The sequence below is a fragment of the Halichoeres trimaculatus genome, unplaced genomic scaffold (assembly GCF_033239565.1).
Source record: "Halichoeres trimaculatus isolate MK-OKI-2021-1 unplaced genomic scaffold, fHalTri1.1 fHalTri1_scaffold_11, whole genome shotgun sequence".
NCBI classification, from domain to species: domain Eukaryota; kingdom Metazoa; phylum Chordata; class Actinopteri; order Labriformes; family Labridae; genus Halichoeres; species Halichoeres trimaculatus.
This window is the reverse complement of record NW_027437189.1, coordinates 2,284,262-2,310,430: the sequence shown is the minus strand read 5'-3', so window position 1 is coordinate 2,310,430 and position 26,169 is coordinate 2,284,262. Positions and strand designations below refer to the sequence as shown.

The window sequence follows — 26,169 nt, the reverse complement described above, 5'->3', positions numbered from 1 at the left end:
CTCTTATATTTTTCTTTTATTATTTATTCTTATTCTGGAAACCACTGAAAAGTGCTTTACAAATAAAGTTTAATAATAAAAATAAAAATAAAAATAAAAATAATAATTATTTTGTTATTATTATTATTATTATTATTATTATTATTATTATTATTATTATTTTATTCTGAACCACTTAGGCCTATTTTACAAAAAAAAACTTCACATTTTTACTCATTCACTATTCAATTCTTCTTGATATTTGTAGATGTAAATAAAGACCGTTTCTGAAGAGTGCTGCGAGATAAGTTAAGATCGAGTGTATTAATCCTGAGAAAATTGTTTTGTTTCAGTCAAAAAAAAAAAAAAAAATGTTAGCAAGTTACCAAAATAAAACACAAAGTGTCAAAGTGGAAACCCGAAACTAAAAGTGTCTGTCAAAATAAACGTATAAAATAAAATATAAAACTGTGGTTTACAGTCTGGGCCACAGGAAGTAAAGGCCTGACTCACTGTGGTAATAGCTGCTGTGTGTATATGTGTGTGTGTTTGCACATTTATTGCCTCAATTGCAGAGTTTTCATATTTTCCGGAAAAAACTTCATCAGCTCTTTCATCTTAGTGGGAAAGATCTTATATTCCCCATAACCATGGATGGAAGTCCTCCTCATCTCCTTCTCCTCAGCTCACTGGGAACATTGGGCCTAGCACCAGTTAGCATCGACATGCTGCTGGCTGCCAACAGCTGAAATCTTGTGTGTAAACAATGCAACCATGGTTACACGTATGATCTCCAGTTTAAATCCTTGCTTGAGTTGTCCGTCGCTTTGGAGAAAAGCGTTTTGGGGGAAACATTTTACAGCTGTAATTATTTTTTCTCTTCCAGGCTTAGATTTGACAGTTTTTAAACAAATTGTTCCTGCTTCTCTTGGTTCTGCTTAGTTTAAAACACATTTTTCCAAATGAAAACACGACACAGTCGGTTTTATAAAAGTCAGATACTTTATGGGCATTCACATGGTGTACAGTAGGAAAGAGTGGCATTCACATTAAGGCAGTACATTTAAAAAACAACCACAGATCTCTTCTCTCTGGCATGTCCTACCTTTATAAAAAGCTGCTCATCTCTTTGATTTAATAAGTTATTTACATACATCTGTCACACGGAGGCTGGAAGGAGTTTATCTACACTTCAAGAGTCCAAACCTGGATTTAAACATTGATGTCATGACAAAAAAATTAACAGAAAATGACTGATTACAGCAGCATGGATGGAGGAATAACAGTACAGCTCTCATTTATCTTTCAGATTCCTCTCTAATCTCTTTATTTTACTCTTATTCATGAATCTAAATAACTGAATGGATCAGTTTACTAATATTTAGTACAAAAACAATCATCAGCTCCGTCAAGTTCTTCTCCAAAAGAGGTCAAAACTGAAAGATCCTGCAAACAGAAACTACGGTTCCAGTAAATTCAGACAAAACTCTGTGAAGGACACACAGCTCCTCTCATTGGCACAGGAAGTCAATCATTGAACGTGAAGGAAATTTGTTATTACAGAAAAAGAAATTAGCTACCAAATTGTAGTAACTGGAGTTCATAAACTACTTTAACAAACTTATTTGTCTTTTTTAGGCAGAAATCAGCTTTAGCAACAAACTCATGTAGCTGCAGCTTTAAATTAAAACTTTGTTCCTTCATCAGAAAACTGTGTGAATCCTGCTCCCAGGTCAGTAAGCGAGGGCTAAAACCATCAGGATCTGAGTGAGTGTGTTTCCAGTCGTAAAGGTTTTACCCTCTGCTCAGGGTAACTTCAGACTGTTTGGCTGTGAGGAGTGCAGCAGGCAGCAGCGGGACCTCCAGGACTCAGGATTTGGTCTGGGTCTGCCCGTGGAGAGCCTCGGCCTGAGCTTTCAGGCTCCGAAACTCCTCCTGGATGAAGTCAGTTAAAGTCTTCCTCATCTCCATCTGAAAAACACAATCTGAGTTTCATTCAGGGCTGCACACCTGGAGCTGTGGGATCAGCAGGTAACCAGTCTCATCAGTAACCATTAATGTTCTGATATATATATAAATAATATAAGTGGAAATAAGGAGATAAAAGGTTTTTGCCCAACAGTAATGAAGTCCAGAAGCAGCATCTCCATCAGTGGAAAAGTTCAGGCTGGAGATATCGATCCGGTAATTAATCTGGTTTTTATGCCAAAGCTTTAAGGTTCACTGTCCTTTAATGAGTTATAACTCTTGACACAACCTGTCAACATGGATTCCATTTCACACTAGTTATTGACCTAAATTAATTTTTTAAAACACTAATTCTTTCCTTTTTTACTGAAACTAGATCAGGAGTCTGAAACCTTTGATTATCAAGAGCCATTTTGCTGCAGCTCACCTGGATTAAAGTCATGGAGGAGACAAAAAAAAAACTTTATCTTTACAACAAAGACAAAAATCTGTATAAAAATGTAAACACTTAAAATCAAGTGAAAAATTATCTAAACCAGAAAGGATTTTTTTTTTGCACGATGAATTGTGAAAATGATTTCTTGGGTTTTTTAACTGATAATTTTGTTTTCCAAAAAATTCAAAAATTTTGAAACTACAAAAATCAACAAAAATTGCAAAATACTTTTGAAAATTTTTTAAAGTTCCAAAAATTCCCATAATTATCAAAACTTGCAAAAACTTTCAAAGATTTTGAAATTACAAAAATTTGCAAAAAAAATTAAAATTAAAATTAAACACCTAAAATCAAGTGAAGAATTATAGAAAAAAAAAAGATGTTTTTTGCAACAATGAAACTGTAAAAATGATTTCCTAGGGTTTTTTAATTTTTTAATTCATTTTTTTAAAAAATTAAAAAGTTTGGAAACTTCAAAAATTAACAAAAATTGCAAAATACTTTTGAAAATTCTTGTTAGTTGTAAAAATTCCCATAATTATCAAAACTTCAAAAAACTTTCAAGAAATGTTCAAAAAATGTACACACTTAAAATCAAGTGAAAACTATCTAAACATGAAGGTTTTTTTTTGCAACGATGAAATTGTAAATATGATTTCTGAGGGTTTTTTAATTTTTAATTAATTTTTTAAATACCTAAAAAAGATGTAAAACTTAAAAAATTTACAAAAATTTCAAAATACATTTGAACATTTCAAAAACCTGCAAAAATTCCCATTATTATCAAAACTTGCAAAAACTTGCAAGAATTTTCAAATTTCAAAAATTTGCAAAAAAAATTGCAAATACTGAAATTTTAAATGTAAAAATTAATGAAAATTGTATGAATTTCAAAAGTTTGCCAAGATTGAGTTTATAATATACACTGATAGTTTGGGATGCACCAATATGAATATTTTGTCCGATATCAATATTGCTGTAATGGGCGATAGCTGATATTTACCTATATAGATATTGGTCAAAAAAAAAACTATCTGAGATGAGGTGTCGAGGTGGTTCAGAGAAAAAGAGCGGCACAATCATGAGAAAAGACGACAAAGATCATGGAGAGGATCAAAAGATGGAGCGTCCGGGATGAATGTGATCAACGAAAGTACGTTTTGTCTGTTTTTTGGATCAAAAACAGGAAGAAAACAAGATTATTTGGGTCTTGAAAGATCGTTCAAGATGCTCTGAAAAGTAAATATTGGCCCACTTTTATACATTGGTCGATATACTGATATCGATATTTAGTGCATCCCTATTGATAATACAGCTCCAGTTCTGCAGACCCCTGAACTACTCTAAAACCTTTTGGAGTTTTTGTCGACTAAAACTAAACTGAAACCGTCACATGTACAAATGACTTAAATGCGACCAAAACTAACACAAACAACAAATAAGACGCTGTAAAAAACAACACTCAACATTCAGTCTGACCTGGCTCTTGTTTTCAGCTCGCAGAGACTCCACGATGTCCTTCACACTGAACGGTTTACCCACCAGGACCGTGATTTTCTGTGAGGAAACAAACTGTTAGGGCTACGACCACAACAGGAAACAAAAACCCCTCATCAAAAAAAGATTTAACCATAGAAGCTTGGATTAGATGGAGCTGATTCTACCTTTCCAGACTGAGGAACGTACGGCTTCTCGTTTGGCAGAACGTCACTCAAACCTGAAAACAGGACGGAGGGTTATCCAATCTGCTGATGTGAATGAAAACAGTCTGTGAAATAAAGAATCTGATCTTCAGTGTCGTCGTCTCTCACCGACGTGCCAGAGCGGCAGGATGACAGGATTGAGGGAACACTCTGCTATTAACCGACCCACACCTGAAACACAAAAACAGAAGCTGATGATTCATCTTGTTACTGTTGGAGCTGAACATGTGGAAACTTTCCAGACACACGAGACACTTCGTACTCACCCCATTTTAGGCGTATGAACTCTTCTGTCATGTTGACTTTGCCTGTGAAACAAAGCAGGAGAGATGACGAGTTTGTCCGTTGTGTTAAATGTAAAGAATCAGAAGCTGTGGATGAAAGGAAGAGGAATAAACGAGTGAAATTTGAAGAAAACGAAAGACGAACCTTCAGGAAAAATGTGCACCCACTCTCCTTTGTTCAGCTTCTCCAGAACAAAATCCATCCCTTTCTGATAAACTCCATCGCCTGCAAAACACACCGTCTAAACTGAGCTGGAGTTCACTGAACATCTGTGTGTTATTGGGATGGACGGGAGGCTGAGACTGACCTCTGCAGACGGGAACACACTTTCCTCGGCTGAAGAATCTGGAGTGCAGCTCCTTCGTGAAACAGATGTCGGACGCTGCTGGAGTCCTGCGGGATCACAGGTAAAAAACAAACTGTGAAATGATTCAAACGAGGGAAGGATGAGCAGAGACTCAAGAAACTCACCATCGCATCTTGTTGAAGCTCCACAGATGTCTGAGTTTTAAAACACCTGATGCAGAAAAAGACGAGATCATTGAACTTTTCTCTGAAGCTCAAAGTGTGAGATCTAAGACTGTGTGTGTGTGTGCTCACCCCAGATATGTGGGTCATCCATACAGGACTGGTGATTGGACAGAGTGATGAGAGGCGTGTCTGAGGGTCGCCGGTCGATCAGGTCTAATAAAACCTCCTGGTTGTGGACCGTCAGGTAGTTCATGTACTCTGGAGATGCAAAGGTGTGGAGGCGTGTGTTAGCAGAGAGGATTTCTGAAAGCTGATGTGTGTGTTGGAGTGTTTCTCCACTTACTGGTCCAGAAGTAAGAGTAGGTGCCCACCATGCCCATGACCAGCGAGCCGGAGATCCTCCACGGCAACGCGGGGCACTGAGGGAACGGCCATTTGACCTCCAGGGGCATCACGGCGCTCCACAGACACTACATCCACACACACACACACTCAAACCTGGAATCAGAAGATCACATGAAAGAATCACATTAGAAATTTTATCCTTGTGCATTATGGGAAATGTAGGCACCAGTTAATGGAGCTGAACTCTGCTGTTGCTGTTGTAATAAGTGCTGTCAGGCGATTAAAAAAATTAATCTAATTAATTACAGGATTTGTAATTAATTAATCGAATTAATCGCATTTTAATCTCATATCTGCTTAAGGTCCCAAAATAAAGAATTTGAATTCCAGGACATTTAAATTACATTAAAAGACATTTAAAAATAAGGTGGTAATATATACAACACATTTTTAGGTACCCTGATGCACAAGGAACACATGAAAAAAGTTTTATGGTTCTATCTTTACAAAATCTACACAGTCCTGCACCTAAGATAAGCTGATTTGAATTTTAGGACGGTTTTTGCTTCTGTTCACATTTTTACTCGATGTGGACTCAATTTTCACTGCAATATGAACTTCTATACTTCTATGAGGTCAGGAGAACCAGGGCTAAAGGCTAAAAACTGTGAGGAACTATGTACAAAACACTTAATTCAAGTCCTGGATCAAAGAAGAGTGAAGTATTCTCAGTTTAACATGCTCTGAACACACAAGCTGTTGCTGATTGGTGCAGAGCAGCCCCAAGCTGAAACTTGACACCAGGAAGATGGAAGCAAATTTTCAAAGAATTTTTTAGATTTAAATACAGAAGATATATTAATCATTCAGGGCTTGTTTAATGCAGTAAAGTGTGTAAAATTAACTGTTTTTTACAGAATTGAGCAAACGGTTGATTTTCTGCTGATTTTCAAAAAAGGACGTGTGAATAAACGGGATGTGGACGGCAGTCTCACAACAATCGGTTTAAAGCATGTTGCTGACGTCACGTGTTGTACAACTTTTCATTGTTTCAACAAAGATTTTAACCAGACCCATTTCTTCCTCTTCAATGACTCTAATGTTTTTATCAAAGAAGTTTCTTCATTGAAGATATCTGAAGAAGTCCTGCTTCTCCAGATTAAGTCTTACTTTAAGTTGTTGAAAGGTTTTCAAACCTTTGCTGGAAACCATTTTACAATATGAGGTGATGCCTTTCTCTATCCAGTTTTTAAATCTGCAGTCAAGTTCGGCTGGGGTGAAATCAGTGTCGTAAGCCACCCAACGTAGTATTCTAATATTTTTTCAAATTTCTAATCTTTAAGCAACTTATGCCATAATCTTAAAGGGGTTGCACTCCAACTATTTGAAATGCAAAAAGGTTTAAGGCTCCAAAACATAAACAAGTTAAAAATGAGGCGCAAAGCTAACGCTAACAAACCTCACAGAAAATAAACACAAGTGCAGCAAAATGATCAAACCCAGCAGGTTGTTGGTTCCTATAACAGCTGGTGGTTTACAAATTAGTTTCTAAAAGTAACTTGTTAAAGAGACGTTATCCCTGTGAATTATGGGAAATGTAGGCATGGGGTTTGGGTACTAATTCCAGAAATGATAATCAAAATATTTTTACATTTATTGTTGCAATTGTTATTTTATAGTATAGTTTTTTTTTTTAGGGAAGCTGTAACATTTTTTTTTCAGATGGAACAAATTAATATGTCTGAATCTCAAATCTTGCAAATGTAAACAATGCCTGAAATGCAAACGGGTTGGAGGTACCAAAACATAAACAAGTTAAAAATGAGACGCAAAGCTAACGTTAACAAACCTCACAAAAAATAAACACAAGTGCAGCAGAATGATCAAAATGAGCAGGTTGTTGGTTCCTATAACAGTTGTTGATTTAAAAATAAGCTTCTAAAAGTATCCAGTTAAAGAGACGTTGTCCCTGTGCATTATGGGAAACATAGGCATATGGTTTGGGTACCAACTCCAGAAATTATAATCAAAATATTTCTACATGTACTACATTTACTGTTACAATCATTGTTTTATAGTTTCGTTGTTTTAAAGGGAAGATGCAAAGAATAGGTTTTTCACGTGGGACAAATTTATATGTCAAAATTTCAATTCTTGCAAATGTAAACAAAGCCTGAAATGCAAAAAGGTTGACAGCACCAAAATATGATGAAGTTAACACTGAGATGCAAACTTAAATTTAACAAAGCTTGCAAAAACAGTGATACACAGAGCAGGTTGTTGATTTCTAAAATTGCTATCAAGCCTTTGGTCTCTGTTATGATGCTATTTTCTTTCCATACACCGTATTCATATCATTACTGTTGTCTTATTTTGATATTTTAATACCATAAGTGTTTCCACTCACAGCAGCACCTCCTTCCACTGAAAGCTGTTTTATTCAGTCTGTAACAGCAGAGGAAAGTGAGTCTGAAGCTCTTTGTCCGTGTCCTTAAACTCATGTTGACAGATGAAGTCACATGCCTCTGGGGTCAGTACATTCAGTTAGCATTCGTTAGCCTCAAAGCTAACTCAAACAAGAGTTTAACGAACACATTGAGCTCAAGAGGAGTCTGCTAACCCAAACACTGAATTAATAATTAAAACATAAAACTAGTAAATCATTAAGCTGCAGTAAAAGCGAAGGATACTCATTAGCTTCAGTGACAGTCATTCAACAGTTTTCTGCCAGTCTTCTTATTCATCACTCTCACTCTCTGCGGGCGATTAAAAACGTCATTGTTTAAGTTTAAATGTTCATATTATTTCATCTTTATATGACCTAAACCTCATTTAAAACATTTAAAGTCTTAAAAAGAGACAAAAGAGCAGAAAACAGCACAAGATCAAACATTTCCCTCACCTCTCTGCGGCTGACAGGCTGATGGTCACTGACCCCGGAAGTGAAAGTCGCCCGCACTGAATTGTGGGCGCTGTGGTTTTTAGAAAAACATTATTTTCCGTTAAAATTAAGAAGCACGGAGCTTTTGCTTTGGGGTTTTTGTATAGATTTCGTTTCTTTTTCTCGAATTTAATAACACACCAATGATGAAATGCGAAAATACTAAAGCGTTAACGCGTTAAATCGTTGGATGTAGTCCACAACACAACAGGCCGACGCGTCCAGAAATGCGGAACTCTGGGTAATGGATGTAAAGAAGTAGGTTAAAGGTGAAAGTCTTCTCCTTCGTTGACCTGCTGTTCTTATCTAAAGACTTTTTTTTTTCTTTCTTTTTTTTCAGCGAGCTAACTGATTCTTAAAAAGTAAAATTCTTCTTATATTTCATTCAAGGTAAATTGAAGAAGGAAAATTTCAATTAAATTAAACATGAATAAACAAACAAATAAATAAACAAATGAAAATAAATAACAATTATTTATGTGGGAATTAACTCTAGTGGGAGTTACTGTTTCCTGATTTAATGAATAACTGATTGCATTTGGTGAAAATAAACATAAAAAATAGAAATAAATAAATAAAATATAAATTAAATAATTAATAAATACATAGATTTTTTTTAATACAATATACATTAAATTAATAATTAATAAACAGAAAAATAAAAATAAATAAATAAGTAAAATACACATTAAATAAATAATAATTACATAGAAAAATAAAAAGGGAAATAAATAAAAAAAAAAACAATAAATAAATAATAAATAAATAGAAAAATGAAAAAATAAAAATAAATTAATAAAATATACATTAAATTAATAATATATAAATAGAAAAATAAAAAATAAAATAAAATATGCATTCAATAAATAATTAATAAATAGAAAAAAATAATAAATATAATACACATTAAATAAATAATAATTAGATAAACAGATAAATAAGCACAAAAAGGTGTTTTTTGTAAAATATGTTAAAAATAATTATAATTTAAACACCAAACTACCACTTCTAATATTATTTCTACTCCTACTTCTACTATCACCAATACTACAACTTGTAATGATAATGATGATGATAAAATGACTAGATAAATAAGTAAACAAATAAATAAATGATAAAACATGCATCATCTGCCCTCTGTTTCATTAAATAATGGGTATTTTTCATTTGTTTTCCTGGGCCTCAATCTTTTTGGTGCTTATTCCACGTAACAAACCCCCTTTTTTCATTATTTATACATTAAATCACTTTTTTTATGTTAAATTAAAGACATTTTCTCACTATACAGCTCAATGACCCAGAAAAAAGAACTTCAGGCCGGTCACTTTCTCTTCTTTCAAACATTTTCACGTGGAAAACAGTTTTTGGGATGTTTCATATCACTGACATAATATCAATATCTGCAGGTAATTAAAGATTAAAAAGGAAACTACCTGAAATATTCTAACACAGCAGAGACTTTGTTCTTTACAATCGAAAAAGTTTGCTTTTAGTTGGTGTGATTTGTTTATTTTTTTTTGTTTCTGAAAGCAGCATCGTCACAAAACAAGACATTTTCAGTCACAAGGCGGCAGCTGGGTTTTTACTGAGTAAATACTAAAGGATTCAGAATCAGAGCTCCTTTTATATTTTTATAACACAGGATCCTCCTTTTTGTTCATACCTCCATCATTTGATCGTCATCTTTTCCTCACCTTGGATTAAAAGAAAAACAGACTCTGACACTTTCTCTGTGAAACACAGAAGTCTTTACTCCAACACTTTACACAGAAAGTTGATAAAACTCTCCTCAGTTTCATAGATTAACACTGACTTTGGCAGAGCTTGAAATTTAAAACAGGTTAAATCCCGTTTTTCACTGAACGTCGATAATTTACATTTTACAAACATCAGAAACAGTTTGTAAACGCCAAGCTCCCAAAACGCCGTTACATTCAGACGTGTGCATTTAAAGACACTCAGGAAAAGTGAGTGTTTGATCTCCGTTAGACAACACGGAAATTTACATTTAAGAAAATATAATTCATTACATTTCATCATCCAACACACACTCACACACACACACACACACACACACACACACACACACACATCAGTGACACAGCCAGAGGAACAGACGTGGGTTCACCAGCTGGGAGCGAGGATGTTCAGACCTTTTAACGCCACCTCGAACCCCAGGAAACAGGCCTGGAGGAGGAAACACAGAGCGTCAGCGGGTAACGAAGGAGAGACGCTGACGTCAGGAATAAATCAGAAGGAGTGAGAGTCACCGCGTTGGCAGGGAAGGCTCGCAGGAAGACGGCGTTGAAGCCTTTGTAGAGAGCTTTGGGTCCTTCTTCTCTGAGCAGCGTTCGCAGGACGTCCAGCAGACCTCTGTACTTCCCCTCTGCAGCTGCTCACACACACACACACACACACACACACACACACACACAAAGGTTGACGTGAACACTGAAGTGAAGTATTGAGCAGACACTTAAAGTAATCTCTGAGTCTCACCGGTCTGGAAGTTGGACTTGAGGACGTCTGGAGGCAGAGCGATCGTCCAGTTGAGGATTCCTGCGATTCCTCCAGCGAGGAGGATGTTTGGAGTGCTGAGCTGAGAGACACTGAGAAACACACACACACACACACACACACACACATCATTAATCTGTCATATTTGATGAAATTCAGATCGACAAAAACTGCAACAATAATGTGATTTTAGCTGCATTTCCATTACAACTTTTCACAAAATCAAAGCTAAATCAGTTTTTCTCAAGTTTCAATAAAGTTCAGTTTCCCCATGTGTTTCCATTACAACTGGAATTGAGCACAACTTGAAAAAATCATATATACCCTGTTCCAAATTACTATGCAAAGGATGTTTTTCACCTATTTTTCTAAATAGTCAATTTAAATGACAGTAAGCATAATTTTCTAGTCATCAGCAGTTGTTGATTATTATTACACAACAGAGTTTCAATATATTTTATAGGTTGTGAACAACTCAAAATGGTCATTTTTTGTCTTTACAGTTTATAGGGGATCACTTTTATTAAAATCAAAAGCTAATTCAATCAGAATGATCTTTACATCTCAAGTTAGAGTTTAACATAAAGCCTTGTTTGACAGCAGCGTCACTATTCTCGTATCCATTGAACTTGTGGGTTTTTGGAGAGTTTCTGCTTGAATTTCTTTGCAGGATGTCAGAACGCCAGTGATGCAGAGCTGATCCTCGCAGCATGAGATGGTGCATTGTCGTGCAAAAAGATTATTTTTTTTCAGTATGCACGGTTCTTCCTTTTGTACCATTGACAGAAGTGGTCAGTCAGGAACTCCACATACTTTTCAGAAGTCATTTTCACACCTTCAGGGACCCTAAAGGGGCCGACCAGCTCTTTCCCAATGATTCCGGCCCAAAACATGACTCCGCCCCCTCCTTGCTAACATCACGGCCTCCATCAGGACCATCCAGGGCTGCACAGCACTTTGGAAATTCTTTGGATTTGTAACGGCATTTTAGCAGCTGCTCTCTTAATCCAATGCATTTGTTGAGTGGAAACCTTCCTCATTGTGCCTTTATCTGCACGAACCCACTTGTGCTCTGAATCAGCCACAGATCTAATAATGTGGAACACAGTGTATAACTCAGTAATACATAACATTTGTTTGGACGCTGCACTGATGATAATCGCTTGTGTTTTTATTCACTGGTCACAACATCAAAGAGGAGTAAAAGCGAAGAGGGGAGGAAGAAAATACACGATACAAAGGCTAAAAACCACAACCACATTATGCAAAGAGCACTAGAAAAATTTAAAAAGAATAAAAAATTAAAAGGATAAAAGTTTTAAAATCCTGCCCATGTTACTGCAAAATAAAAATAAAAGCAAAATTAAATAAAAGCAGCATTACCCCGATTCAAACACGTTCAGCTAAAGTTTCCAGTAAAAGCACATTGATAAAAACGTGTCTTTAAAAGAGGAAAAAGCTTGATCTCCTCAGGTAATCTCTTAAAAATACTCAAAGTGTTTCAGAAATTGATTAAAAACATAAAACTGATAGTTTAGTCATAAATCAGAGATACTTCCTGACAGAAACTGGACTTATCAAAGCAAACTAACTGAAGCTGTCCGAGGAATCAGAAGTATAAAAACACCTCAAATCTGCCTCTGAATAAAGTTTAAAAGCTGATTTACTTTAACAACATCCCACCTCAGTTACTCACCTTTGACCTTCAGGTGTGAGGAAGTTTTTGAGGTATTCATACGTCAGGAAGTAGAGACCGTTTGAAGGCACATCTGAGAGAGACGGGGAGAGAAAAATGCTCCTGAAGTCGATCTTTATTTGTTTATTTCTCTGTGTTCATGTTTATTAATGTGTCAGAGAGCAGCTGGAGCTCAGAGACGTTACCTCTGATCAGGGTCAGAACAGTTCCTTTGTAGACGCTGCGGATCCCCTGCTCTTTATAGAGCCGCACCGCACAGTCCAGAGGACCCGCGTACTTGGACTTCCCGCTGCTCGCCTGCACCTATAAACACACGTTTCACATTTAAGAGCAGATCATACATGACAACAGAGACATTTTACAGGTTTCTACTGAAACTCAAGAAGTTCAAGTCCAACAAAGAGCTCAACCAGGAGCAAACAGAGAGGGGAGCAAAGCAGAGGGATCGAGCCTTAAAGGAGCAGTGCGTAGAAATTAGAGTTTCAGCGACATGGAGCGTCCAGTTTTAGGATCTGTGTTGTATCCCTTAGCTCATGTTTAAGCCCTAGAATTTAGCTTGTGTTTTAGCCTTTAGCTTGTGTTTTAGCTTTTAGCTTGTGTTTGATCATTTAGCCTGCTTTCTAGCCTTTAGCTTGTGTTTTAGCTTTTAGCTGGTGTTGCAGCCTTTAGCTTGTGTTCTAGCTTTTAGCTCGTGTTTTATCATTTAGACTGCGTTTTAGCCTTTAGCTCGTGTTTTAGCATTTAGTTCGTGTTTTATCATTGAGCCTGTGTTCTAGCCTTTAGCTCATGTTGCAGCCTTTAGCCTGTGTTTTAGCCTTTAGCTGGTACTTCAGCCTTTAGCTGGTGTTTTAGCTTTTAGCTTGTGTTTGATCATTAAGCCTGCGTTCTAGCCTTTAGCCTGTGTTTTACTTTTTAGCTGGTGTTTCACCCTTTAGCTGGTGTTCTAGCTTTTAGCTCGTGTTTTATCATTTAGACTGAGTTTTAGCCTTTAGCTTGTGTTTTAGCTTTTAGTTCGTGTTTTACCATTTAGCCTGCATTCTAGCCTTTAGCTTGTGTTTTAGCATTTAGCCTGTGTTCTAGCCTTTAGCTCATGTTGCAGCCTTTAGCCTGTGTTTTAGCCTTTAGCTGGTACTTCAGCCTTTAGCTGGTGTTTTAGCTTTTAGCTCATGTTTTATCATTTAGACTGCGTTCCAGCCTTTAGCTTGTGTTTTAGGTTTTAGCCTTCCTTTCAGCCTTTAGCCACTTTAGCTTGTGTTTTAGCCTTTAGCTGGTGTTTTGCCTTTTAGCTCATGCTGTAGTTCTTAGCTCATCTTTTACCTTTTACTCGTGTTTTAACCTTTAACTTATCTTGTTGCCCTTAGCTTGTGTTATTATCACAGAGGACTGTGTGTGAAGTGATGCTGCGAACAGATCACTCTGCGCTGGTGGTTTACCTGCAGCAAACATTTGATCCTCTCTCCTGGAGCCACGATGACGGTGGTGAAGACTCCGGCGAGGCAGCCGGACAGGAAGATCTGAGCGTGCCTGAAACACGGATTAGAGCAGCTTTAAAACACGGATCAACTTTTCTTTAGACATTTTGATATCACACAGCGAGAGGTCAGGACGCTGATGTGCCGACGTGCAGCAGGAAGTTAATTAGTTTGTTTTATTTTTAGTCCAGGAGCTGAACCTTCATCCTGATCCTGAGCAGTGACGGGACTTTCAGGAACAACAGAACCAGGAAAAACTTTACAGGGTGAGACGGAGGACGCACACGTGACATTTCAGACACAGACACATTTAGACGTGGGCACAGGGGTCAAAACGAACGGGAGGTAACACGAGGAGGGGGGCGTGAGGGGGGGTGTGGGTCTGAGCGGCGAATGATGGCAGAGAGGAGGGCGACGCAGGAGCCGGATATAAATAGAGCGTGTGTATTCCAAGAATTATAAACACACTAAAAGAGACTCTCAGAGAGACGCTTTGCATGCATGCCAGTCTGTGTGTGTGTGTGTGTGTGTGTGTGTGTATGTGTGTGTGTGTGTGTGTGTGCGTGTGCGTGTGCGTGTGCGTGTGTGTGTGTGTGTGTGTGTGTGTGTGTGTCTTACGTGAGAGGCTTGTCAGGGTCCGTCTGCTGGAGCTGTTTCCCCAGACCGAACCCGAAGAAACTGATGGCCATCATCGGCGCCACGCCTGCCAGAGGAGCCCCCATTCCTTTATAGAGGCCGAGGACACCCTGGACACACACACACACACACACACACACACACACACACACACACACACACACACAAACATATTATCTTTCTATCACATTTCATTGACCCTAAATCAAGTCGTCACCCTGAGTTTCTGGAGCTGCAGGGCGTCAGAACGTGACTGAGCGCAGATATTCATGTTCCCACGACACACGTAAACAAAACACGTCACACGTCCCAGACCAGAACGTTCTGCAGATCTCCGCTCAAATTCCTAGCTTCCTGATCAGGACTGAAAAGATTTATGGCTTGTCCAAACACAAAATAAAGGCTAAAGCATAAGCTAATGGCTTTAACATGTACTAAAGGCAAAACACAAGCTATAGGCTTAAACAGAATCTAAAGGCTAAAACATGAGCTAGGGGCTTAACCAAAAGCTTAAGGCAAAAACACAAGCTTAAAACTTTAACATGAGCTAAAGGCTAATACATGAGCTAAAGGCTAAAAACAAGCTAAAGGTTTAAACACAAGCTAAAGGCTTAAACACTAGCTAAAGGCAAAAACATAAGCTAATGACTTAAACATGAGTTAAAGACTCAAACACAAGCTCAAGGCAAAAACATAAGCTAAAGGCTAATACATGAGCTAAGACTTAAACGTGACCTAAGGGCTTAAACTCAAGCTTAAGACTTTAACATGAGCTAAAAGCTAAAACATAAGCCAAAGGCTATAAAACAAGCTTAAGGCTTAAACACTAGCTAAAGGCAAAAACATGAGCTTAAGGCTAAAACACAGGTTAAAAACACAAACGTGAGCTAAAGGCTAAAACATGGGCAAAGTACAAAAACACAAGCTAAATGCTAAAACCCAGGTTAATCTCTTAGTGCTAATGTAGCCTCCAACCCACAGTCAGCAGTTATTCTGCAGTGGTCTGTTCAAACTTGAGAGTCTATCAATAAAATGAAGAGCCAGGTTACGTTAGCTCTGCTTGGTGAGGTTGGAGTTGGTAGATGAGCTCTGGTAGGACAGAACCAGGATTCACTAACGTTACACGTTACAGACACGTCTCAGAGCACCAGGCTGTGAGGAGAGAGAGATTTAGCAGCTGCTAAACTACGCTACAAACTGACAAAGTTAGCTTGTTGTCAGGCTAAAAAATTGTCTTAAACAGATACATTTGTTTTGATACGATCTCCATTTAATTCCGAAACAAACACAGGCCTCACTAAAAGTCATTCACGACAGTGTGTGTGAGACTCCGGGCCAGAAGGTGGCAAGCGTTCCAAATAACACAAGTCATTAGCTCGTGTTTTAGCCTTTAGCTTGTGCTCTATCTCTCTCCTGTTTCTCTTTCTTCTGCTCTTCTGTCGATTCGTGTGTTGGTGCTCACCTCTTTGGACACGGTCTTGCGGAAGCAGTCGTACGTCCCGTTGTAGAGAACGTACTGAGCACAGGAGGCTTTGGGCTGTGTCTGAAGTCTCACCTGAGCAGAGGTCAGAGAGGTCACACACACACACACACACACACACACACACACACAGATCTCTGAGTGCGTGGGATCATGTGAGGTAAGGATTGTCTGGAAGTTAGATTAGAGAGTCTGCAGCCGCTGGAGGAGCACAGATAGAGAAAGAAGAGGGTGAGGGGAGGGTTAGACGGTTAGAGAGGGATCAGATACGACAAACAGACACACACTCTACGCCTAAAACACACACACACACAGTTATCACCTACAGAAAAAGACAGCAGATATATATGCTTTTGTTTGTGAGGCAGAAACATGAAGTTTGAAGCTTCAAACAGCAGAATAACTCTTTTTAACCCTTTGGATGGATTGATATCTTTACTTTCAGCGCATTCATGAAAACAAAGAAGCTAAATAATGAAAAAGTGATCAAAAAGTCAACTTTTACAGGAATAATCCTGCTCCATCGTCTCCTCTGGGACTCTGTGTTAGTGTCTGTGTCTGCCTCAACCCCCTCCTCTGCCTGGATGTTGATGTTCTGGATGTGTCAGGACATGTCAGCTGAGCTTGACACAGCTAACAGAATCTCTGGCTACATTATTTCAGATAGGGAAAAAAAAAAATCTTGCTTGTGTTGTGTGTCACTTTGGACAAAAGCGTCTGCTAAACAAAATACAGAATTGAAGAAAGTTTGCAAAAATGTCCGTTTGAAGCCTTCATTTCTCCCCGAAGAGCAACGTTTCTGAATTTCTGATCCTATGTGTAAGCATGTTCTCATTGTTTACATATGAAATCAGCTGTTAGCAGTCTGTAGTATGTTGATGCTAACTGGTGCTAGGTCCAATGTTCCCTGCAAGCTAAAGAGCTAACACCAATCTGTCCTTCTATCCATCGTTATTGGGAACGTAAGATCTATCTCCAATAAGATGGACGAGCTAGCCGTGCTAACCCAGCAACAGAGGGAATACCAGAGGGCAGAGTAGCATCATGCTATTCACAGACATGGCTAACAGAGCTAACAGCAACGCTACATTGAAGGATTTCTCCTGCCTGATGGACAAGCTTTGAGTGTATCTCTCCTTTGTGGGATAACTCTTATCTGCTAACATCACGCTTCTTGTTTCTTAATTTCACAGAAACTAACGTCCAGCTAAAGCCGTCAGCTCCGGCCATAAACTTTTAGACTTGAAAAAAACTCTGATTTAGAGTCGTTTGCCTTCCCTTCTAGTGTTCTTGTCTCTCAGCGTGAGGAGAGCGAACAACAACAGCAGCTCCTGTTGTGCAGGAATGACACGGAGAGTTTGTCTATGAATAGAAAACGTGTGACCGTCACCTTCCTCCTGCTCTTCACCTTCTTTAAGATATGAAGCTGTGCAGCTGAGAGCTCGTAGCGAGAGGTTCACGTGCAGCGGAGTTTTCTGAACGAGCCAATGAGGAAACTCCACATTCAGATCACAACACAAAGAAAGATCGATTTACAGAAGTTTAATCAGCGACTTTATCCTTCATTCAGAAATATGACTGGCCCAAAGTAGAAAAAGACTGATATGTTTTTTTTCAGGGCCAATACTGATCATCAGGAGGCCGATATTTATTTGCAGTAAAAGTGAAAATAGTGGCGTCAAAATTTGGGATAATACAAACTCCAACACTTAACTTTGTTTACAGCCTTTAAGCATATGTTCATTAAACAGCTCCCAGGCTCAGCAGCTGTCTTATTAAGTTAAATAAAAACTTTAAAAAATAAATATTGAAGCCAAAATAGCACAGTTTTAAAATTAATTTCTTATCAGCCACTAGGGATGGGTACCTTTCACATGTGAACCAATACGGTACCGATTCCTGGTACCTAGCAATCGATACCGGTACTCAACGGTACCAATTTTCGGTACTTTTTTGTGTTTATGAGGTAAAAATAATCAATTTGTTTAATAATTGAATATGTATATATTTTTTTCTTTAACATATTTATTTTTCAACATATAACCTTGTAATGCTGTGTTCATGTCCAGCATGGAAAATCACCTACTCTTCCACTCCCTCACAGTCACAAGGATGCATAGCGGTACCTAAACATGGTACCTTTTGATTTTACATGAATCGATACCCTGCACTTTTGACAGAATTCGGTCGGTACCTATAAGAGTACCTGATTCGGTACCCATCCCTATCAGCCACCAGATCAAAAAAAGGACGGATGCTGATATGCTTCAAAATGCTAAATATTGGCCTATCCCGAGTCTGATGCATCACGTCAAGAAAACTTTAAAACTTTTCTTATGGTCTGTAATTTAAAGGATAGTATCAACGATAAAAGAGTTCTTACCATGCATAAAAAATAACTCTAACATTTATTTTTACAGCAGCAAAAAGCAGGTGAAAAATTGTGTTTTTTTAATTTGGTGAGAGATTGTGCAAAATGTACCTGTTGGAAGACGTGTCGAGTGTTTTTTAGGCAAAAGGAATTTAGCTGATGGACTTTTCTGATGGTTGGTTGTGGTTCTGATTATTAAATGTTCATATTTCTTGTTGAAATCTGGTTCAAAGATTCTTTTTTTATGAATATGATTAATTATGATTAAAGTTGTGGCTTGAACTTGTTTGTGTTTCAAGAAACAAGCTGTCACGTCTGCTGTGGAAACACTCTGTGCAGGATGTTCGTGCTTGTACCTTGACCCTTGACCCTCTATATCATAAAGCTACCCTTGCTTTAGTGCAAAATTGATAAACTGAAGTAAAAGTAAATAAACAGAAGACGATTTTGTGGTTTTAGGATCTGAAGGCAGATTTGTCAAAGGATGCTGAACATTTGCAGGTTTCAGCTGCTTCAATTTTATGTTTTTAATCAGTTAATTTCACATGTGAGTCTTCGATGGAATAAACAAATATTCAAAACATCAGTAACCAGATTTTTTTTTTTTACCCATTTAGCAAAAACTTCAACATGGATGACTTTGTGTTTACCTGAATTTCTTAATTTCCTTTTTATTCAAATGAAAGTTTTGTAAAAGTTAGTTTCTTTACTTTGTGTGTTAGTTTTTTAGGACAAACCCATCCCTGTGCATTCATGTGTCTCTTCTCTCCAGGTATAAATAGTCCACTTTAACTCTTCTCTATCCTGCTCTCTAACAGCCTCATGGCCTCAGTGACACCTTAAGCTGATTTTTCAATAATCCCCTCAACACACACACATCTGATGTCTGACTTTTTCCACCGTCAATGTTTCAGACTGAATCAGATCCAGACTCACATGAAGACACGGACAGTTTTTCTGAATCGGTGTGTTTGTGTTCCGCAGGTGAGGGGACACACTGTGACCTACCTTGATGGTGTCCAGCGGGTGTCCCGCCAGCAGCAGACACGCTCCAGCGACGCCTCCAGCCACGAAGTTCTTGAGCGGAGAAACTCTTGCCTCTTCCCCCATCCTGTCCCCCGCATGGCCCGGACACACAGCCGGGCCTCGGTCCGCTTCACGCCGCCCAGAGAGTCCGCTCACACACCGCTGCTGAGCTGTGTTAGTGTGTGACAGCCTGCCTCTACTACTCTACCTGTCAGTGTGTGTGTGAGAGTGTGTGAGTGTGTGTGGACTTTGCCTTCAGACAGCAGGGAGGGACTAAGAGCTTCTCTTCGTAAACACTCCCTGCTCATATGTTTATGTAACTACACATGCTGGACTCATTTAGACTGAGTGTGTGTGTGTGTGTGTCTGACTCTAAGTACAGCCTCCTCTCTATATAAAGAAGTCTGCACAACTATAACTTTCTTCTGCTTTAACACAACCACAGCGCCCTCTTGTGGTCAATACGTGGAATAACTTTAGCAGCACACAAGCACAAGTTATAGACAAAGAACTTTCTTCTTTTTTTCTTTCTTTTTTTTCCCCTTAAAAAATAAATAATAAATAAAGATGTACAATTCAAGCACTGATATTTTTAATTTGTCGAAATAAACGACATGTTTAATTTTATACTTTTTTTTTTTTTTTTTTTTTTTTTAGCTCAATATGAAGGTTTAATGTTGAATTAATTAAATATGATATGAACACAGGGTCATACAATTTACTTTTACAAGTAAAGCTAATTAATGCTCAAGTCAGAGCTTGTGCACGGTGGCCTTGGAGTGCAAAACATAACAACAAGAGCAAAAAAAAAAATTGATAACAAAAAGAAAAAAGTAAAACAAATGAATAAAAAATACAACACCAAAAGAAAATGCAAAAACAGAAGGAATCAGTGACAGGAATCATTGCTAATAAGAAAACGTACCCAAAATGGAACCATGAACCCCCAAGAAAAATACAAAAAAAATATTCAATTGTTTATTTCTTTTATTTCTGTGTGATAAAATGAAATAATAATAATGAATAAATAAAATAAAATAAAATGAAAATTTTAGCAAACAACGTCCTAGTGCAGTACCGCCACCTACTGGACTGGAGTGTGGAGCAGTGGAATGGCCATTATTCAGTGTATAGGAAGGACGGAGAACTATACAAGTGTGTATTTAAAGAAAAAAAAAATCAATAAAAAAAATGAATGAACTCAAATCAAGTAAATACCATCGACGCCTAAAAGCGATGCATTATTTTTCAGTATTTTTCAATAAAGCTCACAAATACAAAAAAAAAACTGTCGCGCTTGATGACGTTTTCAACATGCGCATGCGCATAGTCACACAAGCGGGAATTCGTCTTACTGAAATGTCTTGAGCTTGTTTCTCTTTAGACAAAGTGAGTTTATAACCGTCCTCCTGTAGAGTCAGAGCATTTCTCTGGGTGTGTGGATGATTTTTGACGGTTATTTTATCCGCCATCTTTGTTAGTGACCGTTAACGCTCTCAGTTCAGTCTCAACGTCTGCCGTGTTACTACCGTGCTCTGTGAAACGGTTTGTTTACGTCAGTTTGTCTCTGTTAGCGGGAATATGAGCAACAGTTTGTGTTTGAATCTGTTTATAAGTCTTTTAAAGCACATTGAATGAACCATGGTTTCATTTTACCGTGTTTATCAGACAGTTTGATCATGTCGCAGAGGAAGAGACTTCCCAACACACAGAGCTCCTCTCAGAGCAAAGTAAGAACTAAACCTCTGCCTCACCTGTGAATAACATCTGCTCTTTGCTCTTAAAATAGTTCAAAACTGTTGTTTTAAAGACAATGCTGCTTCATTAATACTGTGTATATAAAATTTTTGATGTTAATTATTGTTGTATAAATGATTTAATGAGAATGAGCATAGCAAAGGTTTTATTTCAAGCTGATTTACAGATTAAATTAACAAACTCAACATCTACTGAAGCATTTCTGACAAAAGATAAAACCTGACGTAGATTTAAACTCCTTTTTCTCTGAATTACATCCTGAAACCTGTCCCCAAACAATAGTTTAGTGTGATGTTTTTTGCTTTCAGAGGCAGACGGGTGCCTTCGTGAACCAGGACGATGAGGACGTTAACTCCACTCAGCTGAGCAGCACGCAGGTCCAGAGGGGGCTGGAGAATCTGTCACGAGAGCAGGTCGACCAGAAGGTAACAGAGGCTCATAAACCCACACAGTCAGAGTCATCGAAGTGATCTCTGGGAGGATTTTAACGCCAAACTTTCTGTCTGAGCTGTAGACTGCGGAGGTGGTGCAGTATTTCCTGGTGAGGGACCAAAAGAAGATTCCCATCCGCCGCACAGGTGAGAATATAACCCCGTATCGAAGCTCAGGTTTCCACAGTGTCCCGCTGCTGTGGATTGATAATCCTCTTTCTTCTGTTTTCAGATATCGTGAAACATGTGGTGAAGGAGTACAGAAACATTTACCCCGAGCTCATTAAGAGAGCAGCACAAACGTTAGACAAGGTGAGTTCAGGAGATATTTCTGAAGATTACAGAGAAATCACATGAACACTCCTCACTGACGCTCTGTGGCTCCTCTCCTCTCGTCCTGATCAGGTCTTTGGTCTCAAACTGGTTGAAATCGACACCAAGAATCACCTGTACATACTGGTCAATAAGCTGGAGGCAGCTGAGAGGGAATCCCCCGTCACGTAAGCTCTGTTTGACCCCTTCTTTATTCCAGTCACTGACATATGTCTGTGAATATTTGTTTAAACTTTTGTTCGTTTCCTGTGCAGTACTCCGCCAAATCCAAAGACGGGTCTGCTGTTTGTGATCCTGAGCGTGGTTTTCATGAAGGGAGGCGCAGTCAGAGAAAGTGAGTGGAAGATTTTAACGATTAAAATCTGGCACACGTCACAGGATTCTTTAAACCGTCACACGTTTAGAGAGCACACACAGGATGATGAAAGAAAAAGATCTCACAGTGTGTGAAACGCTGCGTCTGTGTAAATGCGAAGATGAAAGCCAACAGTACTTATACGTTTCATCCCAAAACCGCTGTTGTGTAAACGGCTTCTTACAGAGAGTTTGAGGTCTTGACTACTGATGATGGGCATCAGTATCGGCCCTGAAAAATAAATAAAAACACATCGGTCCATCTCTTGTCATCATCTAAACACCCGGCCCAGGTCTTCTTAATCAGCAGTCCTGGGTTGGACCCCCTTTTTCCTTCAGATCTGCCTTAATCCTTGGTGTCATAGACTCAACAAGGTCCTGGAAACATCCCTCAGAGAGTTTGCTCCATATTGACATGATAGCATCACACAGTTGCTGCAGATTTGTGGTCTGAACATCCATGATGAGAATCTCCCGTTCCACCACATCCCAAAGGTGCTCTATTGGATTGAGATCAGCAATACTCAGGAAGGCTGTGGACTTTTTTTTTTTCTTTTTTTTTTTGTTTCTTATTCATCTTTTTTTTTCTTTTTTCTCTTTTTTCTTATTTTTTCCCCCTTTTTTAAATTCTTTTTCCCATTTATTCTCCTTTTTTGTTTTTTGTTTTTTTTTCTTATTTCTTCGTTTTTCTTCTTTTTTCCCTTTTTTTTCTATTTTTTTTTCTATTTTTTTTTCTATTTTTTTTTCTTTTTTCCTTTTTTTCTTTTTTCTCTTTTTTCTCCTTTCCATTTTTCTTTTTTTTCTTTTTTTTATTTTTTTCTTCTTTTTCCCCTTTTTTTCTCTTTTTTTCTTTTTGATGGCCTTTTTTCTTCTTTATTCCGTTTCTTTCTTTCTTTTTTTATTTTGTCCCCCCTTGCTTTTCTTTTTTTCTCTTTTCTTTCTTTCTTTCTTTCTTTCTTTCTTTCTTTCTTTCTTTCTTTCTTTCTTTTTTATTTTCTTTTTTTCCTTTTTTTTCTGTGGACTTTACACCATTACACCAGCAGCAGCAGCCTGAACCGTTGATACAAGGCAGGATGGATCCATGCTTTCATGTTGTTGAGGCCAAATTCTGACCCTACCATCTGAATGTGGAGCAGAAATCCAGACTCATCAGACCAGGCAACGTTTCTCCAATCTTCTATTGTCCAGTTTTGGTGTTGCTGTGTGAATTGTAGCCTCAGTTTCCTGTTCTTAGCTGACAGGAGGGTCACCCGGTGTGGTCTTCTGCTGCTGTAGCCCATCTGCCTCAAGGTTGGACGTGTTGTGCGTTCAGAGATGCTCTTCTGCAGACCTCGGTTGTAACCAGTGGTTATTTGAGTTACTGTTGCCTTTCTATCAGCTCCAACCAGTCTGTCCATTCTCCTCTGACCTCTGGCATCAACTAGGCATTTTGTCCCACAGAACTGCTGCTCACTGGATATTTCCTCTTTTTGGGACCATTCTCTGTAAACTCTAGAGATGGTTGTGGGTTAAAATCCCAGTAGATCAGCAGTTTCTGAAACACTCAGACCAACAACCACGAGCAGTTGGAACGGTGTGCCTGATAGAGTGGGCGGTGAGTGTATGTGTCCCTGGGTTAACTTCCTGTTTCTGTCTTTGTGTTTAGACGTCATCTGGAACACACTGAAGAAGCTGCGCGTGGACCCGGGGTGAGACAAGATTACCCATGATCCTTCTGTTTGCATTTGTCTCTTTTCCTGTTCTGATGATTCTGGTTCTCCTGCAGAGAGAAACACGACGAGTTTGGAGACGTGAAGAAGGTCGTCATCGATGAGTTTGTGCGTCAGAGGTGAGGAGAAGTCGACGAGCTCGTTAGCAGCTCCTCAGCTGGTTTATAGCTCAGTGGACTAACTCAGCAGATCTAAGTCCAGCAGGTCATGGGTTCAAGACCCGTCAAAGTGTACTGGTGTGTTCAGAGCCAGAGTCTGTCAGACCATAGACTCGGGTTTATACCACACCACAGAGCAGCAGGGGCGTGCAGGAACCAGACCTCTATAGGAGAGGAGTCTGGAGCCGCACTGAACCCAACATCATCACTTCCTGTAGAAAGATTTGATTTTAACAACTGTCACTGAGCATGTGTGAGATAAGTGTGTGTGTGTAGGTACCTGGAGTACGTGCGGATCCCTCATACTGAGCCCGTGGAGCACGAGTTCAGGTGGGGTCAGCGCGCAGACGTGGAAGTGTCCAAAGCCAAAATCCTGGAGTTCATGGGCGAGGTGAGCGTCTCTGTTCCTGAAGATCCACTTCCTGTCAGTCCGTTCTCTGAAACGTCACACTAACGAAGCTTTTTATCGTCCCAGCTTCACGAGGTGGAGCCTCAGAGCTGGACTCAGCAGTACAAAGACGCCCACTCCTCCGCCATGCCGTCACAGCCCGGGACCAGCAGCCAGAGATGACGGCAGAGCGGCGTTTAATCCTTCGTCTCTGGATCAGTTTTTACATCCTGCATCAAACTTTACAAAGAGCACATTCAAAGTTTTATTTTTCAGTCTGAGTCAAATAAAGGTCAATAAATCAACAGGAAGTCTGTGTTTTCATTTTTCTTTTATTGCTCAGACGTTCAGGGAACACTTCAGTACAGAAAACCTCAGATTTATGGTCTCACACCTGAGAAACAGAAACAGGTGAGAGCTGGAGGTTAAAGGGGCGACTCTGTTTCTAACATCGTCACGCTGACGTGCTGGCGTCCATTTTTCTTTGAACCAACGATCCCCTGAGTGTTTTCTTCTATTGCTCCCTCGGTGTGACCTCAGATTCAAACACATTGCACCAGATCCCGTAACGTTTCTTCTTAAAGTGACAGACGCAGGTAAAACGTGACGGTCTGTTCTCAGAGAAGCTGCATAAAGGAGTCGTGTTTGAGGCACGTCACGGTGTGGGCAGATAAAGTGCCGATAAAGTCCCCTCCAGGTCGTCTTTGACAGAGAAACAGACTCAAATCATCTCCTCCGTCTTTCTCCGACCAAACGCCGTCAGCAGCACCTTCAGGATCCTCTCGCCATGACTCAGACCTCAGGACGGGAAAACTGACGCTTTCTTACAGAGAGTTAAAGGAGAAGACTGAGGCTCTTATTTTGAGTTGGAATGAGAGGCAGCAGCTTATTAGCTTAGCTTAGCTTAGCATTAACACTGGGGAAAGCTCCCGAAAAGGCTCCGCTAATTATGTCCCTTTATAGGGGGCGCCGTTTGTAATTTTACACACACTACAAACAACATTTCTCCACATTTAGCTCCAAAACATCTTTTTCTGAAGATTTAGAAAAATATTTGTGAAATATTTTTGTCAAATATTATTTATAAATGTTGAATGTTATTAATGTTATAAATAAATGTCCTGATTTTTAATGTTTAGCTACGATTGTAAACTTTTAGTTTCATTCTAAACATTTAGCTCAGACTAAATATTTATCAGAATTATAAATCTTTTGCAAAGGTTTGAAGATATTTGCTAAGGTTTCTAAATGTTTAGCCTTGATTTTCCAAATACTTAGCTACGAATTCTAAATAGCTACGATTTCCAAATGTTTAGCTACCATTTCCAGATATTTAGCTACCATTTCTAAATACGTAGTTTCGATTTCTAAATTTTAAGACACGATTTCTAAATGTTTAGCATCGATCTTCCAAATATTTAGCTACGATTTCCAAATGTTTAGCTACAATTTTCCAAACATTTAGCTACGATTTTTAAATAGTTACGATTTTCAAATGTTTGGCTACCAATTGCAAATATTTAGCTACGATTTCCAAATAGTTACGATTTCCAAACATTTAGCTACAATTTCTAAATAGTTACAATTTTCAAATGTTTAGCTACAATTTCCAAATAGTTACGATATCAAAATGTTTAGCTACGATTTCCAAATGTTTAGCTACGATTTCCAAATAGTTACGATTTCCAAACGTTTAGCCTCCATTTCCAAAT

General features: G+C 38.6%; 3 protein-coding genes across 4 annotated transcripts; 1 reads left to right on the top strand and 2 right to left on the bottom strand.

Annotated features, from left to right (window-relative positions):
* Positions 1–990: 990 nt before the first annotated feature.
* On the bottom strand, positions 991–8,225 carry tafazzin (tafazzin, phospholipid-lysophospholipid transacylase). Its single transcript, XM_074681655.1, has 11 exons — positions 8,090–8,225; positions 5,186–5,340; positions 4,972–5,100; positions 4,843–4,888; positions 4,679–4,764; positions 4,516–4,596; positions 4,353–4,394; positions 4,195–4,257; positions 4,048–4,100; positions 3,863–3,940; positions 991–1,950 (listed from the first exon to the last, which is right to left on the bottom strand). Exons 2-11 carry the CDS (start codon positions 5,292–5,294, stop codon positions 1,849–1,851), a joined length of 789 nt encoding a protein of 262 aa, XP_074537756.1. The 5' UTR covers positions 5,295–5,340; positions 8,090–8,225; the 3' UTR covers positions 991–1,848.
* A 1,693-nt stretch (positions 8,226–9,918) lies between these two features.
* Positions 9,919–19,689, bottom strand: LOC141799611 (mitochondrial carnitine/acylcarnitine carrier protein). The gene is made up of 9 exons (XM_074681901.1): positions 19,309–19,689; positions 15,912–16,004; positions 14,432–14,559; positions 13,775–13,865; positions 12,527–12,644; positions 12,342–12,414; positions 10,628–10,737; positions 10,399–10,520; positions 9,919–10,315 (listed from the first exon to the last, which is right to left on the bottom strand). Exons 1-9 carry the CDS (start codon positions 19,408–19,410, stop codon positions 10,253–10,255), a joined length of 900 nt encoding a protein of 299 aa, XP_074538002.1. The 5' UTR covers positions 19,411–19,689; the 3' UTR covers positions 9,919–10,252.
* A 944-nt stretch (positions 19,690–20,633) lies between these two features.
* ndnl2 (necdin-like 2) lies at positions 20,634–24,783 on the top strand. Of its 2 annotated transcripts, none has more exons than XM_074681623.1 (11): positions 20,634–20,715; positions 20,995–21,056; positions 21,393–21,509; positions 21,599–21,662; positions 21,748–21,827; positions 21,921–22,015; positions 22,103–22,182; positions 23,848–23,890; positions 23,968–24,030; positions 24,346–24,460; positions 24,545–24,783. In XM_074681623.1, the coding sequence occupies exons 2-11, from the start codon at positions 21,006–21,008 to the stop codon at positions 24,638–24,640; spliced, it is 804 nt and encodes a 267-aa protein (XP_074537724.1). In that variant the 5' UTR covers positions 20,634–20,715; positions 20,995–21,005; the 3' UTR covers positions 24,641–24,783. The 2 variants fall into 2 exon arrangements, with proteins under 2 accessions (XP_074537724.1, XP_074537725.1); XM_074681624.1 differs by lacking the exon at positions 20,634–20,715 and adding an exon at positions 20,733–20,871.
* Positions 24,784–26,169: the final 1,386 nt, after the last annotated feature.

Coding starts and splice junctions, on each gene's coding strand:
- LOC141799611 (XM_074681901.1), bottom strand. CDS start 19,410: ATGGGGGAAGAGGCAAGAGTTTCTCCGCTCAAGAACTTCGTGGCTGGA. Junction 10,738..12,341: donor CTCACACCTGAAGGTCAAAG/GTGAGTAACTGA, acceptor TGTGTTTCTCAG/TGTCTCTCAGCTCAGCACTC. Junction 10,316..10,398: donor GAGCCTTCCCTGCCAACGCG/GTGACTCTCACT, acceptor TTCCTCCTCCAG/GCCTGTTTCCTGGGGTTCGA.
- tafazzin (XM_074681655.1), bottom strand. CDS start 5,294: ATGCCCCTGGAGGTCAAATGGCCGTTCCCTCAGTGCCCCGCGTTGCCG. Junction 4,101..4,194: donor CCTGCCGCTCTGGCACGTCG/GTGAGAGACGAC, acceptor TCCTGTTTTCAG/GTTTGAGTGACGTTCTGCCA. Junction 3,941..4,047: donor ACGTTCCTCAGTCTGGAAAG/GTAGAATCAGCT, acceptor GTTTCCTCACAG/AAAATCACGGTCCTGGTGGG.
- ndnl2 (XM_074681623.1), top strand. CDS start 21,006: ATGTCGCAGAGGAAGAGACTTCCCAACACACAGAGCTCCTCTCAGAGC. Junction 21,057..21,392: donor AGAGCTCCTCTCAGAGCAAA/GTAAGAACTAAA, acceptor TTTTGCTTTCAG/AGGCAGACGGGTGCCTTCGT. Junction 22,183..23,847: donor GGGAGGCGCAGTCAGAGAAA/GTGAGTGGAAGA, acceptor CTTTGTGTTTAG/ACGTCATCTGGAACACACTG.